Raw genomic sequence first — 19,321 nt, 5'->3', positions numbered from 1 at the left:
CTATTCTGTTGGCAGAGGGAATTCAAGCATACATTGCACCATTTTTGTTGATAAAGATTCATGGACACTGCCAATCTTTGCCATATTCCAACAGCAAATAACCTAAGCAGAGTCTATCTGGCTGCTCTGAGAACTAAGATTTACTGTCAACTGTTCCTGCTGCACCTCCATGACAAAGATCACTCAACCAAACTGTACTTTATTCTCATGCTGTATGAATTTATGTCCCTTTTTTCAAATCTACTCCTTGCATTGTAGTCCTGATTTGTGCAAGATGAAAAGCTTCAACTTCTTACCTTATTTTAGCAATGTTTAAATTCTATACTACCTAGTAATTAATCCAGATTTATGAATTCAAGATAAATTCTACCAGTTTGTCTGGTGGGATTTAAATACATGTCTCTGGAGCATTAGCTGGCTTCCAGATTATTAACTTAGTGGCATTATCAGTATACCATCATCTTCCCTTGTTTGTTTATAAAGACGGGTGAAAATATCTGTTACTTTGGACAATGATTTTAAAATAGTCTTTAAAGAAGTTTTTGAAAGAAAAACAAAGTGAGTTATTTTCTTTTCAGTGCACTATATGCCTCAAGAAATATAAGAAGTCACATTGCGGTTTGCAAAGCAATAGCAGGTCATAAAGGTGAAATGTGTACACCATTCAGGAATTAATTCAGCAGCTCTAGAGGGAAGATTTATGCTGATCAGATCAGAATGGAGGCAGGTGACCAAAATAAATAATGCCAAAATCTCACATGATAATTTCCCATTTATGTTCAGGAGGTTGGAAAATTTGATAAGAGTGGGGGAAGGGCAGACCTGCAAAGTCACCCATATTTGATTAAGATTAATCAAATTATTAAGCAGCTTGTTCAAAGTCCAACATTTTACTAGCTGCAAACTAACACAGAGGTGAGTAGCATTTAGGATCTGTTTACCTCAGACTAGCTATAGACAAAGAGGAACCAGGACAAGTGTGTGAAACAAGAAAAGTTCCTGCAAAAACAATAAAAAATCCACTTAGAGCTCAAAGGCTTTGAAGTAGAAGTTGAAGCAGCATGAAAAAAGTCAGGAGAGGAAAAGGCATTAAGCTTTTGACCAGTCTGGGGGAGTGGGATTATTATTTTTTTGGAATTATGTGAGCAACTGGCCTGCGGTAAGGCTATTTTCTCTCCACCCAAACACCTGGAAGTGGGTTAGCTTCTTCAGAGTTTGAGTCTAGCCGAGATAAGGAGCAGCAGCAAGCAAAGAACCTTGGCTATTAGGAAGTCAATAGAGAAGGAGGAGAACACAAAGACAAAGAAGATATCAGTGCGTTTTTCCAAGGTTCCTCGAAACATCAGATTCAGTAATGATAGAGTAAGGCTGTTCAGAGATCACATGTTTTCATTATCATTACTGGATTCCCAAAAGTACAGCTGGATTGTTGTCAAATGTCCCATGTTACCATGAGCGAACTATACGGTAAATGGAAAAAGCCCAGGGGAGCGAACTATAGAGTAAATGGAAAAGCCCTGGGGAAAATTAATGCACAGAGAGATCTGGGTGTTCAGGTCCATAGTACCCTGAAGGTGGCAAATCAGGTCGATAGAGTGGTCAAGAAGGCATATGCATGCTTTCATTCATCGGAAGGGATATTAAGTACAAGAGTTGACAGGTCATGGTACAGTTGTGTAGGACTTTGATTTGACCACATTTGGAATACTGCGCACAGTTCTGGTTGCCACATTACCGAAAGGATGTGGATGCTTTGGAGAGGGTGCGGCGGAGGTTCACGAGGATGTTGCTTGGTATAGTGGGCACTAGCTATGAAGAGAGGTTGAGTCGATTAGGATTATTTACATTAGAGAGACGGAGATTGAGGGGGGGACCTGATTGAGGTCTACAAAATCATGAGAGGTATAGACAGAGGGGATAGCAAGAAGCTTTTTCCCCAGAGTGGGGTACTCAATTATTAGGGGTCACGATTTCAAGGTGAGAGGGGAAAAGTTTAAGGGAGATATGCATGTTAAGTTCTTTACACAGAGGGTGGTGGGTGCCTGCAATGTGTGTGAGCAGAGGTAGTAGAGGTGGGCACAATAGCATCATTTAAGATGTATCTAGAGAGACATAAATGAGCAGGGAGAAGAGGGATACAGATCCTTGGAAAATAGGCAACAGGTTCAGATAGAGGATCTGGATCGGCGCAGGCTTGGAGGGCCAAAGGGCCTGTTCCTGTGCTGTAAATTTTCTTTGTTCTTTGTGCCATCAAGCATCCATAGAACAACTGTGACTACTTGTTGACAAGACGGTTTACCACTCCTAGACTGTTGGTTCGCAATTACTGTCTGTTAGGGAAGCACCCCTGACTTCTATTCTTTGTCTGGGATCTCGGATCTATGGCAATGTGATTGACTGTCTTCTGAAATGATGCAGCAAGCCATTTATTTCAACATGTAACAAATGTTGGCCAGGCTACGAGGAAACGTAGCATCCTGGAATGTTGAGCACCCAAGCAAGAATTAAAAAGAAGCAGGAACTTTAAACTGGTGTAGTTTCTTGACAGCTCCCATGATTGTTCCATTCTCCCAATCTAATCCACAGAAGCCATTCAAATCCACCTCCAATGCCCAATACCCAACACCCTCCAAGTCAGTGGAAGGATACTAGGGGAGAAGGTAATGCTTAGCAGAGATGTTTTTCATCCCTATCTGGAGAAACAAACAACGATACCATAATATTATAATGAGACCCAACTGTGCACCAGAACACACATTCAGCAGGGCATTTGCTCAAGATGCACTTTCACAGTCATGTTCAATCCAGTAACACGCCGCAACGCAGACCTTAAAAACCTCTCAAATTGTCATGACCTGTTGTGTCTTTCCTACAAAACAAAGCGTACATGTAGAAGGGCAGTTTGTTTGTTTGTAGAATCTTCAGATTGTTAGAATTTGTAGAAGTGCCCTGGCTGCCAGAATTGAAAAGGAATTGGGATCCACAAAACTGGACAAGTCAACATGCAATGAAAACTACAGAATCCATTGAATAAGGAATGTTAAAATTAAGATAGTGATACATACTTCACTAGGTTTGAGTGACTGTAAAAGATAATGCTGGGAAGAAAGGTTGTATTGCAAGTGCTTCAGCGAGGCTCAGCACAAGGTGGAAGAACAGTATATCATTTTCTGCTTGGGAATCCTGCAGCCTTCAGGACTCAATACTGAGTTCTGTATTTTAGGATCTGAACACCTTCCATGTCCTTTACCCAATCCAGTAGCTCAGGCCCAGTCACATGGGCTGCTTTCAGCACAGCCAAACTATTTTCATGTACTTATGGTCCCTATTAGGAACCTGTCTTTCTCTCTGCCTTACCATTATCTATCTCTTTGTCTAACTAACTGCCATATTCTGCCTCTGGTTCTGTCTCCATCTACTGCTTACTTCTTTACATCTCCCCCACCCCTGTTTTCTTAGCTACTACTAGTTCTGAGGAAGGGTCAATGGATTTGAAATGTTAGCCACGCTTCCTCTCCACTGATGTGCCAAACCTGCTGACTTTCTCCAGCATAATAATAAAATGTGAGGCTGGATGAACACAGCAGGCCAAGCAGCATCTCAGGAGCACAAAAGCTGACGTTTCGGGCCTAGACCCTTCATCAGAGAGGGGGATGGGGGGAGGGAACTGGAATAAATAGGGAGAGAGGGGGAGGCGGACCGAAGATGGAGAGTAAAGAAGATAGGTGGAGAGGGTGTAGGTGGGGAGGTAGGGAGGGGATAGGTCAGTCCAGGGAAGACGGACAGGTCAAGGAGGTGGGATGAGGTTAGTAGGTAGCTGGGGGTGCGGCTTGGGGTGGGAGGAAGGGATGGGTGAGAGGAAGACCCGGTTAGGGAGGCAGAGACAGGTTGGACTGGTTTTGGGATGCAGTGGGTGGGGGGGAAGAGCTGGGCTGGTTGTGTGGTGCAGTGGGGGGAGGGGATGAACTGGGCTGGTTTAGGGATGCAGTAGGGGAAGGGGAGATTTTGAAACTGGTGAAGTCCACATTGATACCATATGGCTGCAGGGTTCCCAGGCGGAATATGAGTTGCTGTTCCTGCAACCTTCGGGTGGCATCATTGTGGCAGTGCAGGAGGCCCATGATGGACATGTCATCAAGAGAATGGGAGGGGGAGTGGAAATGGTTTGCGACTGGGAGGTGCAGTTGTTTGTTGCGAACCGAGCGGAGGTGTTCTGCAAAGCGGTCCCCAAGCCTCCGCTTGGTTTCCCCAATGTAGAGGAAGCCGCACCGGGTACAGTGGATGCAGTATACCACATTGGCAGATGTGCAGGTGAACCTCTGCTTAATGTGGAATGTCATCTTGGGGCCTGGGATGGGGGTGAGGGAGGAGGTGTGGGGACAAGTGTAGCATTTCCTGCGGTTGCAGGGGAAGGTGCCGGGTGTGGTGGGGTTGGAGGGCAGTGTGGAGCGAAGTGGATGAACTGTTCGAGCTCCTCTGGGGAGCAAGAGGCGGCGCCGATACAGTCATCAATGTACCGGAGGAAGAGGTGGGGTTTGGGACCTGTGTAGGTGCGGAAGAGGGACTGTTCCACGTAACCAACAAAGAGGCAGGCATAGCTGGGGCCCATGGCCACCCCCTTAGTCTGTAGGAAGTTGGAGGAGTCAAAAGAGAAGTTGTTGAGTGTGAGGACGAGTTCAGCTAGGCGGATGAGAGTGTCGGTGGAGGGGGCCTGGTCGGGCCTGCGGGACAGGAAGAAGCGGAGGGCCTTGAGGCAATTTCTCCAGCAATTTGTTTTTGTTTCAGAATTCCAGCACTCACAATGCTTTTGTTTTATATGACTGCATTGTGTTTTTTTTGGTACTGATTGTGGTCAGACCTTTCAAAATTTTCATTTACATGTAACGCTTTTGTGTGTAATAAATTCCTAATTATGAGTTCCCTTGTTGAAGAACATTGGCAGCCTCAAATGAATATGTTCAACTAGTGTTAACCAAACTTCAAAAGCTAAAACTATGAAGCCAGATTTCGCTATAAGGTCTAACTTGTCCAATACACCCACGAGCTAGGTGCACAAGCGTGAAACATCGAAGGAAACGGCTCTTAAACCGTGCGTACAGGTCATCGAATCGTTCATTTCCCCGAGCTTAAATCGAAATACATCAGGCTAATCAGGCGTTTATTCGCGGTAATGGTATTTCAACCCCTGTTGTAGACAGAAAACAAAAGGCTATGAAACTTACCAAATGCAATTGATAAGCTATTTACAGACTCATTTACCCCAACGACAGTTGCTAGCATACGTCTATTTCCGGTTCCGTTCCGATACCGGCAGCTTGCGAGTGTGAGGCATGATGGTTTTTGTTTCTGAAGAAGGGTCCCGACCCGAAACGTCAGCTTTCCTGCTCCTCTGATGGTGCCTGGCCTGCGGTGTTCCTCCAGCTCCACACTGTTACCATGGTTATTGTTGTCCCGGCTCGCTCTCAAATCAGAAAACACCCATCACATTGAAAGGACTACAATTCCCAGAGGGCCGGGCGGGATCCACCCTTGACCAGAGATAGGCCTTGATCAGATTAGATAAATTCGACGTCAGTGAGTCTGGATGATTGGTTTGAGCCGACAGGAAGATTTGGCTCGTGATTGGTGGGGAGCGATGTCAATCAGGTCCATTGGGCGGTGTATTTGGCTGTTGAAGTAGTGTATGCGCGCGCGCGCGCCCGCTGGTGTGTTTGTGGAGTGGGAGGGAAGGTGACTGTTAGAACTCTTGGCATGCAGCTCGCAGCAGGATTGTGCGGAGCGCGCAGTGGTGTTGGCAGCGCGCGGGGCTCGAGCTCAGCCGGAGCGGTTGGAAGTTAGCCGGTTTCCGGGCGGGGGGAGGTGCGCATGAATCGCGTTGTATGTTGGGATGTTAATAGTGAGCAGTGTTGAAACTGAACACGAATAGGATACGGGTCGAGGATGAAAAGGTTCAATAAATACGATGCAGCGAAAGAGAGTAAGGTACAGCTTGAGCGCTTAGAATCCTTACAAGGGTCTGTGTCTGTGTGTTGGATGTTCCAGGAGTTGGAAGCAAGTCTGTCAGAAAATAAACAGGGCCCAACTACGGGGACATGCGCGCTTCACTCTGGGCCTTGAGTCCTGTTTCTGTATTACATATTACTTATTGCAGCATGATTTTCGTAGCTTTTATTACGGAAGCACATCTATTAAAGAAATTCCCATGGAGGTAAAGAATTAATATCCTCTGAACTGAAAGCATTTTAAAAAAAAGCACCTGGACTGCCCTGTCGGAGTGTCACTTCACGTTTGCTAATGTTTAAGAAGATCCAGAGTGAGCTAGTCACTGAATTCTTCATGAAAATGCGTTGCTAGCCCCTTTCTATCATGCAGAACAAACTTGAGCATGAGGACTGTAATCGTGCCCATGCATAATATTGACAGAAAATCCATGCTTTGCTAGTCTTTAGCCTATTACTTATAATTCTGACTCAATAAATACCAAAGTTTTTAGTGATTGTTAATTATTTTAACTTAGTCCTTGTAGAACCATCATACTGATTAATTGAGCCAAATGGAAAATACTATTGGTGGAAGATTAGAAAACAATGTTGAAAATATTCCCGTTAGTCTAGCAGCATCCGTGGGGAGACAAAAGTTACTGAAACGCTTCTGTCTCGTAGTTGCTACCAAACATATGCTTGCAGTGTAAGATAACAAAATGTGGGGCTGGATGAACACAGCAGGCCAAGCAGTGTCTTAGGAGCACAACAACTGATGTTTCGGGCCTAGACCTTTCATCAAGGGTCTAGGCCTGAAACGTCAGCTTTTGTGCTCCGAAGATGCTGCTCGGCCTGCTGTGTTCATCCAGTCCCACGTTTTGTTATCTTGGATTCTCCAGCATCTGCAGTTCCCATTATCACTGATCACACGTGCTTGCAGTGTTGTGTTTTACCCACTCTTGGTGTGAAACAGTTAATTAATGTAAAGTATGTGGTCTAAATTCTGAATACAATACCTGATCAGTAATGAAATTCCTTTGTAAACTGTTTGAGCTTTCTTGCAATTTATGAAGGCTTTGGAGCCTCATTGAGTCCACTTGATTATTATAAGGTGCTGAATTAAACCACAAGCCTGAATACCATAGAAGCAGGAATCAGCTCTTTCTACCAGCATCACCATTCAGTAAGATCATGACTGATCTAGTTGTGGCCTTGACCCCACCTTTCTGTTTGTCCTTGTACCTCTTGACTGATGTTTGTACTAAATGTTTATCCTAACTATGAGTTATTGGATTTCAATAATGTTCCTGAAGTATCTAATCTCCCAGTTGCATAGTTCCCATCACATTGAAAACATTTTCATGCTTACAAAGTTTCAATTATGTTAATTCCAATTGTATTGTGGGTAGAATTCTAGCTCTTAGAAATGGGCTTTCGGGAGTTGAGATTCCTGTGATGAACTGTAGCAGTGCTTCTGTGATGACCCTGTTTTGAGGCTTAAAGATAGTCATGATCCCTTGGTAAAAGATTGGGGAGAAAGAAGACCTGTAAAAGTGGTCAGAGGGGAATAGGTCATTGAGTTACTATGGAGCGCATAACCCCAAAAGGTCAGCTTTTGATTCCCAATTGGAGCCGTGGTCTCCACTTTGGCAAGCCCTGTCCAAGAATTCTTAGTTGGGTTCTCTTTGCATTGATTGTAGGTGAAACTTTGAAAAGGTTGAAAAGAGTCGCTCAATCACATAGGAATAGACCATGAGAAAAAATTGCAAATACTGAATATAGAATCCTTGTATATTTGTATAATTGTTTGTATAAATGGGATATTAGTTAAATTAGTAAAGAGAATGAAATATTAAGAGATGAAGTAATGTATATAATGAGTAAAATTGTTCTTTAATGCTGGATTACCAAAATTGACCATGTATCTACAAAATATATCAATAAGGTTGTTTTGCAGCAAAAAATTTATCATGAGTCTTACATTCTTGATGATCAGGGTATACTTTGATAGCTGGTAGCTCTTCAAAATTTCAAGATTTGTTCATCATTGAAATGACTGGCTGTAGCTGCAAAATCCTCATCATTTTTGTGATCAATAATTTTTGAGGCAATATCTTTAAACTTTCATTCTTGTCAAGTGGCATATCGAGTACAGCCTTTTGGTCACTAGGGAGGTGCAAATGAGGAAGACCAATCGATCCATTGAAAAACAATATACAGTTTACGCCATCGCAGCTTGAAGTGTTTATTGGATAATTTTAGTGTATTTTTTCCTCCTCCATCCTAGATAGGTGTTTAACCCACGTGTAGCTTTAATCATTAGCATATGAAGTTCTTTGTATAAAAACCTGAATTTTATTCATTTAAACCCTTGTAGCTTCAGTGTAAATTTTATGTACCATGTATGTCATATCTCAGGTTATGTTGGAATTGCTTTGTGACTGAAAAGCTGAACAGTATTCATTCTTTGTTATTATCCTAAGTCTTCTGTAGGCATTCAAAAGAATGGCAGAAAGAGGAATAGGGCCAATTAGGGACCAAAAAGCAGATTCCCATACAGATGGGGGCTAACTGAAGTGTTAAATGAATGCTTTGTATCTAATGAAGGCCATCAATTTAACTGGGACAAAGTAACCATAGTAGCCCATGCCAAACATAGACATGCACAGGAGTTCCTAGAGGCATGGTTATTGGGTTTCAAACTGTTGTACTAGTTTTATAGAATGGAAAGAGACTCTTTGGCCCATATATCCACGCTGGTCATCAAACATCCACGTATTCTTATCCCTTTTTCTTGTGATACCTTGGTTCTTACAGCAAGTATGCCCCCACTAGGATGTTAATTCCAAGGCATTGACTCAGCTCTGATAAAGAAAGATATGTCTTCCAGTACAAAAGAAGTGATGGTGGTCCTGTGATGGAGTTGCACTTTTTTGTGATAATGCTGCCAGAGCTGGGAGGTAGCAATGAAATAACCTTGATAGGTTAGTACAGTGCTACATAGCAGTAATACATTCTTGCAGCCATAACAGCATAAGTGATGAATATTTTAATCTGATGATACTAATGTCTGAAATTCATATACCCCAGAATGAGTTCAACCCCTTTTTTAGGTAAATATAAATACTCATTGATACTAAAGATGGAGTGGGGGGGCAGGAGAAGAGATATTTTAGATGTGACATTGTTAACAGAGCAAGGATAATATGCTGTCATTAATGATACATAGAATCCCTACAGTGTGGAAACAGGCCCTTTGGCCTAACAAGTCCACGCCGATCCACAGAGCATCCCACCCAGACCCATTCCCCCTATAACTCTCACACCCCTGAACACTCCGTGCAGTTTAGCATAACCAATCCACCTAGCCCGCACAGCTTTGGACTGTGGGAGGAAACCCACGCAGACACAGGACAACGTGCAAACTCCTCACAGACAGTCGGCCGAGGCTGGAATCGAACCCGGGTCTCTGGCGCTGTGAGGCTGCCGTGCTAACCGCTGAGCCACCATGCAACCTTGTTAAGTTTTTGTTGTGGTGACTGTTGGAATTTTGGTTATGTTCTTGAATGCCCAAAGGATGGGAGGTTCATTAAGCCAGTTTTATAGAATCATAGAATCCGTACCTTGTGGAAAGAAACTATTTGGCCCATTGAGTTGCACCAACCCTCAGAGTCCCACCCAGACCTAGTCACCCACCCTATCCCTGCAGCCCTTCGTTTCCCATGGTTAACCCCCCTACCCTGCACATTCCTGGATGCTACAGAACAATTTAGCACAGCCAATCCACCGATCCTGCACATCTTTGGAATGTAGGGAGGAAACCAGAAAACCCAGTGGAAACCCACGCAAACAGAATGTCTGTGTAGAGATTGCACAGTCACCCGAGACTGGAATGAAACCTAGGTCCCTTGTGCTGTGAGACAGCAGTGCTAAACCCTGAGCCACTGCACTGCCCACCAAGTTTTCAAATTTTTATTCACAAAGGTTTCATTTTGAAACTTTGCCTTTCAAGTTGTACAATGTCACTTTGAATTTTCATTCATATTGTATATGGCATGGTCTGTCTCAAGATACCAGACCTGAGCTAAAAGTTGAAACGTGTCTTAATGTAGGTCAAGTGTTCGTAGGTTATTTGCTACCTTGTTTCTAGTAGTTGTTAGGCTAGATGAATCTGCAGATAACTGAAGATTTCAATTTTGGTTTCAAGCGTTTCTGCAGCGGAGGTACATTTTTGTGTGGAGAAATGGAATTTACAACACCAGGATGGATTCCTCCATCTGTACGGATTCCACTTTTCAGTCAAGTTACTGAGTGGTTTATGCCTTGATGGTGCAGGTGGTGCAATGTCAAGCAATTGATGTCTTTTTCAGGCAGTTATGATGGTGTCTCTGCTTTATGATGACAGAGAGAGTATCCTTACATACTTTTTCCTGTGCTTGAAGACCAGGTCAGAAAACATTAAGCCTCCTGTAGCCACTCCAGATTTACTCCTGCGGTAAGAGGCTTAGTGAGGAATTCTTGGAGCACCTATTAGTACTACGTTGGGGTTTTTGGGTGTGGATATATAGTGCCACTTGGGAGATTTTGATACTGATGTGACATGTTCATGAGCTTGAGCTTATCAAGCTGGAGACCCTTTTGAGGGGCAATAGTGGTTAACGTGTGTTTCACTGACTGGGTTTGGGGTAAGGTGCTTGCCAGTGTGTGAAGTGCCAGAGGACAACATACGTTTGTGGGGCCACTTAGATCTTCTGCAGGCTTGGGAAGAGCACTGAAGATCATGAACACAGTGAGGTTTAACAGTGAGGAACTGGTTGACACTCATTTGAGTAGTTAGTAGCAACCTCAGAGGATCTCCTAACCCCTACAGTTATCATTTGATAGAGACGCAGTTATGACAAAGCACCAACTCCATATGTTAGCCAGCATCTTGGCACAGTGGTTAGCACTGCTGCCTCAGTGCCAAGCACCCGGGTTCAGTTCCTGCCTTGGGCCACTGTCTGTGTGGAGTTTGCACATCCTCCCCGTGTCTTGCGTGGGTTTCCTCCGGGTGCTCCAGTTTCCTCCCACTGTCCAAAGATGTGCAGGCTAGGTGGTTTGGCCATGCTAAATTGCCCGTAGTGATTAGGGGTTTGTAGATTGGGTGGGTTATAGGGAGTTGGGTCTGGATGGGATGCTCCAGGGTTTGGTGTGGACTTGTTGGGCTGAAGGTCGTTTCCACACTGTAGGGATTCTATTCTCTTCTATTCTTTTTCGGACAAAGATCATTTCTCTGACTCCCTCGGTAATATTCTGCGGAACAGTCCAAAATGGTAAGAGGCTGTGCATTTTGCATGACTTCACTGTACACGGATTCAGGGCAATGTACCTACATCAGTTATTGAGAACTATGCAGTTTCCATGCAGATCTGCTGTGAATATTATCTCCATAAGCCAGGTAAAAGAAAAAAATGCAAGAAATGTATACCTCTATACTGTACAAATTTCTACAAAGCTGTCAATACTGTGAGAAGAACAGGATCCTACAAGACTTTGGACATAATTGGCTGTCCACTAAAGCCCTTCACTCTCATTTGTCTCTCTCATGCACTGCACTGTATGGTTTATTGGCTTCACTGCCAAATTTTTGGTGATAAATTGAATGCAACAAGCTTGTGCTCTAGATCCCACTCAGACATGTTCATCACTATGTTCCTGATGGCTTCCTTCCCTGTTGATGCAGTAGGAGTCCATTTGCATGTTATGTTAGACAGCAAGTTTACCAGCAATGACTGCTGTGGAGCTCTAACAAAGTTATAACAGCTGTACTTGTTTTTGTCATAACACCACACAGCTTTTACAACCCCTGCTAATCCACATTCTCATTTTTCACTGAGGATTCATAACTATTTTCATCCTTGAAAATTCAGTCGCAATGTGAAAACATTGGGAAACAAGTGTTCACATTGGCCATTGGAGGTCTGACTACACTAATCCCATCTTCCAGTTCTTGGCCAGTTGTCCTGGAGACTGAGGATGCAAGTGAACATTTAAATACTCCTTAAATGTTATGAGTCTTTCTGACCCAACCACTCTTTCAGACAATGAGTTCCAGACTCAAAAGTATTGTGTTTATAAAAAAGATTATGCTCAGTGGTCCTCTTAGCCTTTGCTAATGAAAAATATTATCTTTCTATCCATCTCATCTGAGTCCCTTGTGATTTTATACACCTCTGTTAGGTCCCCTCTAAATGCTCACTGCTCCAAGAAAAACGTATCCAATCTTTCCTCATAGTTCAGACTGTCTTGCACAGGCAGCATCAAGGTAAGTCTCCTCTGCATCTTCTGTGGTGCAGTCACATTTTCTATGACCTGGTAACAAGATTGCTGACAGCACTGCAGTTGTGGCCCAACCAGCAGGTTTGTAGATTTCTAGCATAACACCCTCCCACCCCACTAACATTGTTGAATTTTATGGCTAGGCAATTACAAATATTTCTCCTATATTGTTATAGTTGGATTCTTGTGTGAGCTTGTGCTATTGAAAATTGTGTTATAGGGAAATTTCTATACCTGCCAATTAGCATTAATGCAACTAACATCATAGTACAAATACCTGTGTCCCATATGCTACTTAAACCTGTGCTGCAATCTCCAGGGATCTGTGTGTATGCACACAAAGATCTCTCTGATCTTCGGTATGTTCCAGGGTTCTACCATTCTTAGTGCAATCCCTTGTCATGTTAGCCCTCCAAATTGCGTTAATTCGGACTGTCCTATGTTGAATGTCATTTTTCATTACTCTGCCCATCTAATCAGTACCTTGATATCCTCCTAATGTTTACAGCTATCCTCTTCACTATTTACCGCCTCATTTTTGTGTTACCTGCAAACTTCTTAATTATACCCCTACTTTTAAGTTATTACATTTCATGTACACCGCAATAACGTGGGCCTTGCCACTGAGCTTGTGGAACCTCACAGAAAACAGACTTTCACAAAAAACATTCCGGTTACGGCACTCTGCTTTCTGCCTCTGTCAGTTTTCTGTTCGATATGTTGAATGGAACCCAAGGATTCTTACATTCTTTACCAGTCTGCCATGAGAGACCTTGCTGGCATCCATACTGACATCAAATCCATTACGCTCATTAACACTCCGGTTTTGTTCTTAAAAACTGATCCATTTTCAGACACAATCTTCCTTTAACAAATTTGCATTGGCTATGCCTGATTAATTTGTGATCCTCCAAGTAAGTGTTATTAAGTGTTTTGCACCAATCACTTGAACATTTGACAGCTGTGAGGCTGGTGAGATGTGAACTCAGAGCCAGGGATGTTATATCTGCTCTTGTAGTACAGGGATATTCTGTGCCTTGGCATTTTCTAATAACCTGCCCACTGCTGCGGTTAGATTGACTAGCCTATAATCTCTTGGTCTTTATCTTTTCTGAAATAATGGGACAATAGCAATCATTTCACTTGGCCAGAGAGCATTTGAAGATTAAAGCCAGGGCCCCAGATATCTCCTCTACTTACTCCCTCAAAAGCCTGGAATATGTCTAATCTGGACCTATGGATTTATCCACTTTGAGGTTGTTAAACTGGCTAGCAACACTCGCGTTGATTTATTCTCTAATATTTCATAGTCATAGTCTTCCACCCTGATGTCGATAGCTGTCATCCTTTTCCATTGTGAAGACTCACTCAAGGTGGTGTTTAAGGATTATGCCCATGTTTTCTGAGTCTACATTTACATTACCTCTATGATCATAGAACCCTTACAGTGTGGAAACAGGCCCTTCAGCTCAGCAAATCCACACTGACCCTCAGAGCATTCTACCCAGACCCAACCCCCTATAATCCACCTAATCTACACATCCCTGAACAGTACGGGCAATTTCGCATGGCCACTTCGCCTAATCTGCACGTCTTTGTAGTGTTGGAGGAAACCCATTCAGACACGGGGAGAATGTGTAAACTCCACACATAGTCACCCGAGAGTGGCATTGAAACCAAGTTCCTGGCGCTGTGAGGCAGCAGTGCTAACCGCTGAGCTACCATGCTGCCCGGGTCTTAATGGACCTATTTGCCTTATACTTTCTTTGGCTATGAGATGTTAACGGGTTAACGTCCCATGAATTTTTATGCTCCTTCTCTCTTCGTACAGGGGTATGCGAACGCTCTCAACTTCCTGCCCGAATAGGATTGGGTATGAAACATCTGTAAACACAAAAAGCATGAGGCTCTGAAATCTTTATGGCTCTACCCACGTTGCAGCCTACCCCTGTTTCTGCTGAAATGGCCAGGTCAGTGACCTTTGATCAAGCCAGGCAGTTGTCGCCACTTGAAATCGTGTCCTGTCATTATCATACACTTTGTGACGATCAAAGCTGTATCCTGTTCTCCGATGTAGTAATTGTTTTATGTATCTGCCAATTCCAAGGGTATAAAAGCAGGGACTGTCCCCTGTGAGCAATTCTCCCCGAACGATACTTAGCACTCTGTGCTGGGTTGCGTACAGCGATCCTCCACAGCTTGTCCTTGCTTAATAATAAAGGATTGTGTTTTTGTAACCAGGTCAGTGTCTTGCTCTTGCATCAAGTCCGTGAGGGTCTCTGAAAAATGAACCTAACATTTGGCACTGTGAGCAGGGTTCCAACATGTACTGAGGTCTTATGTGGAGGACTGAATAAATGATTGTTTGAGTGTTGGTGACGTGAGACAGACGGGCCCACAAGGTATAAGTCACTTTGGTGTCTCTCACTAACCTACCACTTGTCCGACCCCTTATCCCAAAGATGGCTCTGTACTGACGGAACCCTGAGGCGACTCACAATCTTGTACGCTGATCCTATGCCTGGAGGTTAGAGTCCCCAGGGTTATGATTGATTAAGTCCGGGAGGTTCGAGTTCCCAGGTCAGTACGGAGTGATAAACTAATTTGGCAGGGAGATTAGAGTCTCCTTGGAATTCGACACGGAGGTCAGAGTCCCCCTGGAATTCGGAGGTTAGAGTCCTTGGTAAAGGATAATTACAGTGTCTGTCTCAACTACCCTGCTTTAGACCAGTTGTTAAGAGGGGAAATCCCACGCGTGAAGATCAGGACCCTGAAGTGGGTGTGGAGACCCAGGACACTGGACGAGTATATAGAGATAAGTAAGAAGTTGAAGTGTTAAAATGCTACAGACGTTGAATAAATTGAGTGCTGGAACTCCTTTGCATTGGTTATGTTGGGATGACCCCGAAAATGAAGAACGGTTGAGACGTCTGTCAGCATGCCTAAGTAAGAAATTGGGCAATGAAATTTGGCCAATAGTGGGATTTTGGGATGTCGATAAATGCATAAAAGTGGAAGAGGCAATTTGGAAACATAATACTGGGACAAAATGGAAAACTTTAATATCCGCATGGAGAAAGACTAAGGAAGTAATGAATAAATCTAAACAGGCCAGCTGGGGGAATAATGCACCTCGGAGATGGATTAGAGTGTGTGATCATGAGGGAAACCGTAAGTCGTGGGAAGTGTTGAAGTGGCAGTGTGAGGATTATGATATGAGTAAAGCAGAACAGGAAAGATCGAGATAGGAGACGCGAAATAAGGAATCAGGGTTGAAGTGTCAAACCGGTTTATCGTGTGGGAATAAAATCAGAGGTACCTCTTGATACATCTGGCTTGCTGATGTTGTTCCAAAGTAACAACACAGATGAGCAAGACAAGGAGGACTGGAGAAGGCACCCCTCTGCCCCAATGGGACCACTACCCCCTCCACAACTCTACCTCCCTTTGACCAACCATCACCTTACAGGTATCCCAACACCACCATGAGCCCCAGCAGTTGTCTGTGTCCTTACCACCGCCACTGTACGCTCATTCCTGAACGTATTTCACCTATTCTTATGACCCCCTTGCCCACCACCCTTAAGCAAATGAGGGCCTTTTTAGAATTGGTTAATTATTGTAGACCATGGCTTCCTAATGCAACTTTACTCACTAAACTACTGACCCCTTTGGCTGCTTGTACAGCCCCAAAAACCTTCATCCTCTCTGAAGAACAGAAGTCACCCTTTACATACATAAAAGCAGCCCTTGCTACGGCCCCAGTTTTGGGAAGATCCTTATGACAGGCCTTTCTAGCTCTATGGTAATGTTATGGATGGATGTGCTACTGGAATCTTGACACCGACTCATGGTGATCGCAAACGACTGGTTCCCTACGACTCTACCCACCTGGACTCTGTAGCTCTGGGATTACCTCCTTGTTCTCACATTCATCCTGCGATTACTGATGTTCCTCTCCCTTCTCTGGAACTTACCTTGTTTATTGATAGTTCCTCCATGTCCCCCTTGGGTACCCTCCTCTCTGGATACACGATTGTCGACCCCACCTAATGGGTATATACTTGCTGTTTTTACATGTTTCCTTTATTCTACCCTCAGATGCTTTATCATGCTCTCTCTTAGCTTTCCAAATATGCTTTTTATTTCCCCCTTTGTTCTTTTTTTACTTTGCTAGGAGCTCTGCTGAATTGCATTATCAATACAGATAGGAGTAGCTTTATGTCAGTTGGCCTGTTGAGACTGCGTTGTCATCCAGTATGATCATGGATGGTCTTCTACCTCAATACCATATTCTTGCGTTCTCCCTGTACACTTGAATGTCTGTAAAAGCTATTTCTCATAGTTTCTGTTTTTCTTCTTAATCTCTCCACCCAATTTTCGCTGATATTGGTCCACAGTTTTTTTTAATGGGAACATATTTGCCTATATCCTTGTTGAGTACCTCCCATTGCTCCAATTCTGTCTTTTCTATGAGCAGTTGCTTCCAGTCCACTTGGATAAATCATATCTTATTTAAGTTTGACCTTGCATAATTTAGAACTTTTATTCCCCAGTCCATTCATTTCTACAACTATCCTAAATCTAACCCACTATTTCCAAATGTATCCTTACAAATATGCTGTCCATCTGCTTGGGCTCATATACAAATATTGGGTCTTGAACTGTCCCCTCCCTTATTGAGCTTTGTGTATTGGCTAAAAAGATTCTGCAGGATGTAATTTAATAAAACTATCCTGGTAATTATTTGGGAAGCTTAAAACTTGCTATTACTGTTTTCTTATTCTTACACTTTTTTTCTGAAATTTGGTTAAATGTTGGTCTTCTGTCTCTCTCTGACTATTTGGGGCCTTTTGTACATATCCAACAGCCTGTTTGCCTCTTTTGTTTTTTACTTTTACTTCTACCCCTTGGTCATTCAAAACATCATCTGTCCTCACTAGTATAATTAATTTATCAATATTGTGACTGTGGTGCTCTTCTATCCCCTTTGTATCCTGCCTGATTATAGCCTAGAACATTGAGCTGCTACCCTGCTATCTTTCTGCTGACTCAGAGCTATAATATACTTCTACGTGCTTATTTCTGCCCGTAGCTCATCGACTTTCTCTCTCAGGCCCCTTGCAGTTAAATGTTTCATTTAGCCATGCTAAACTCACTCCTTTCTTATCTAGCCTTTGTTTTCTCTGCCTTCCAGACTTGCTTGTATTTTAACTTGTAATTCCATCTCAGTTTCTCTTCCCTTTGACCTACTTGTCAGTATCTCATCATGCTGCCAACCTAGTTTAAATCTTGTCCAACAGCAAATCTCCCATTCCTCTCCAGATGTAACCTGTTCAACTTGTGCAGGGCCCACTTCCTCAGAACTGGTCTTGATGGGTCAGGAATCTAAAGCCTTCTTTTCTGCACCATCTTTCCAGCCGCATTTTCATCCACATCTCATCTCCTTCTATTTTATGCACTTTACTGTGTGACACTGAAAGTATACCAGGGATGACAACTTTTAAAGTTCTGCTTTTCAATTTCCAATATACTTCTTTAAGTTCTACTTTAAGCGCAAATCCCATGGCTAATCTGCCCAGCCTACACATCCCTGGATGGTATCGGCAATTTAGCATGGCCAAACCACCTAATCTGCACATTTTTGGACTGTGGGAGGAAACCCATGCAGGCACTGGAAGAACATGCAAACTTCACACAGACAGACAGTCACCCTGGTCTGGAATAGAACCTGGGCCCTGGTGCTGAGAGGCAGCAGTGCTAAGCCACTGTACCGTCCATCTGAGTTCCATACAGGTCTGATGATGCTGTGACATTTGCCCTACAGAAGTTCAAGTGCAAAGACTTAGCCTCTCCCATGCATCTAAACCTGACTATAAGACAGTACTGGTCATGGGACAATGTTACACCTGCCCCATAAATCTTTTACCTTGGATCCATCATGTAGGAAAAATTGTTACTTTTTCTTTTTAATCAGACTGAGGAAATGTGCAGCACCATCAAGCAGACCCTTACGACCAAACTGGATTTTAAAATCTGTGTTCTCAGCACCTTGTTTGTACAACTGAAACATGGATGACTTGCATTTCTCAAGAAGAGATTCAAAGTTGACAGGACCTTAGCTGTATTCAACTTGTTTCCTATAGTTTTGCCTTGATGCCTCCACCCACCCCCCCACCAGAAAAACACATTCTCTCTTGTCCTCACTTTCTACCCCCACCAGCCCACACATTCAAAGGATCGTCCTCTGGCATTTCTAACACCTCCATCAAACATATCATTTCCTTCCCTCCATTGTTAGCATTGCTCAGGGACTGTTCCCTCTCAGGGCTGCCACTCTATCACTCCCAACACTGCTTACCCCTCCCATGGCATAATCTTTTATATCATTGTAGGGGCAACACTTGTCCTTTTACCTCCTTCCTTACTGCCTAAGTTCCCAACTGTGTTTTCCATGTATTCCCTGAAATGTACATCTCTACCTCTTCCAATCTACTGTACTGTACTTGCTACTTGTAGTGTGATCTCCTTTACATTGGTGAGGACAAAAACTGGCCAGATGATTGCTATGTGGAACACTTGAGTTCTGTCCCTAAGAATGACTCTGACTTTCCACTTCCTTACTGCTTCAATATGTCTTCTTGCACCTGTGGTAACATTTCCATCGTAGCTGCACTGTTCCAGTGAAGCTCAACACAAGCTTCACATTTTTGCACTTTACAGCCTTCAGGACTCAGCATTGAGTTCAGCAACTTCAGATCACAATCACTGTCTTCCATTTTGATTAAATGCCATCACGTATGATTGCTTTCACCAGAGTTGACTTTTTTCTACTATTCACAGTTATTTTCACTTATACCTTTACCATTAGCATGCTCTTTGTGTTTTGCTGTGGGCTCTGTCGTAATTTGTTTCATTCACTCCAACTTTGCCTTTTTCAGCAGTATAAAATAATCATTTTTCAGGGCCATCCAGTTCTGAAAAAGTCATTGGACCCATTTCCCTCTCCACAGATGCTACCA

At 43.3% G+C, this 19,321-nt stretch overlaps 2 protein-coding genes across 14 annotated transcripts in view; one reads left to right on the top strand and one right to left on the bottom strand.

Annotated features, from left to right (window-relative positions):
• The window catches only part of rpgrip1l (RPGRIP1 like), a 193,813-nt gene extending 188,312 nt beyond the window's left edge, over positions 1-5,501 (bottom strand). For 2 of the 9 annotated variants that reach the window (XR_007249114.2, XM_048546731.2), the window contains exon 1: positions 5,223-5,492. The gene's annotated coding sequence lies outside the window, so the exon portion shown is untranslated. Of the gene's footprint in view, positions 1-5,222 lie in introns of all 9 variants that reach the window. The other 7 variants (XM_048546737.2, XM_048546734.2, XM_048546733.2 and 4 more) reach the window with 7 other exon arrangements.
• Positions 5,502-5,867: 366 nt separating this feature from the next.
• fto (FTO alpha-ketoglutarate dependent dioxygenase) overlaps positions 5,868-19,321 on the top strand; it is a 422,038-nt gene continuing 408,584 nt past the window's right edge. For 2 of the 5 annotated variants that reach the window (XM_048546994.2, XM_048546997.2), the window contains exon 1: positions 5,871-5,982. In XM_048546994.2, the coding sequence (XP_048402951.1) occupies positions 5,941-5,982 (42 nt within the window). In that variant the 5' untranslated portion in view covers positions 5,871-5,940. Of the gene's footprint in view, positions 5,983-14,130; positions 14,270-19,321 lie in introns of all 5 variants that reach the window. The other 3 variants (XM_059651657.1, XM_059651658.1, XM_048546995.2) reach the window with 3 other exon arrangements.

Source organism: Stegostoma tigrinum, chromosome 16 (assembly GCF_030684315.1).
Source record: "Stegostoma tigrinum isolate sSteTig4 chromosome 16, sSteTig4.hap1, whole genome shotgun sequence".
Taxonomy (NCBI): domain Eukaryota; kingdom Metazoa; phylum Chordata; class Chondrichthyes; order Orectolobiformes; family Stegostomatidae; genus Stegostoma; species Stegostoma tigrinum.
The sequence above is the reverse complement of the archived record's forward strand: the minus strand, read 5'-3'. Positions and strand labels throughout refer to the sequence as shown.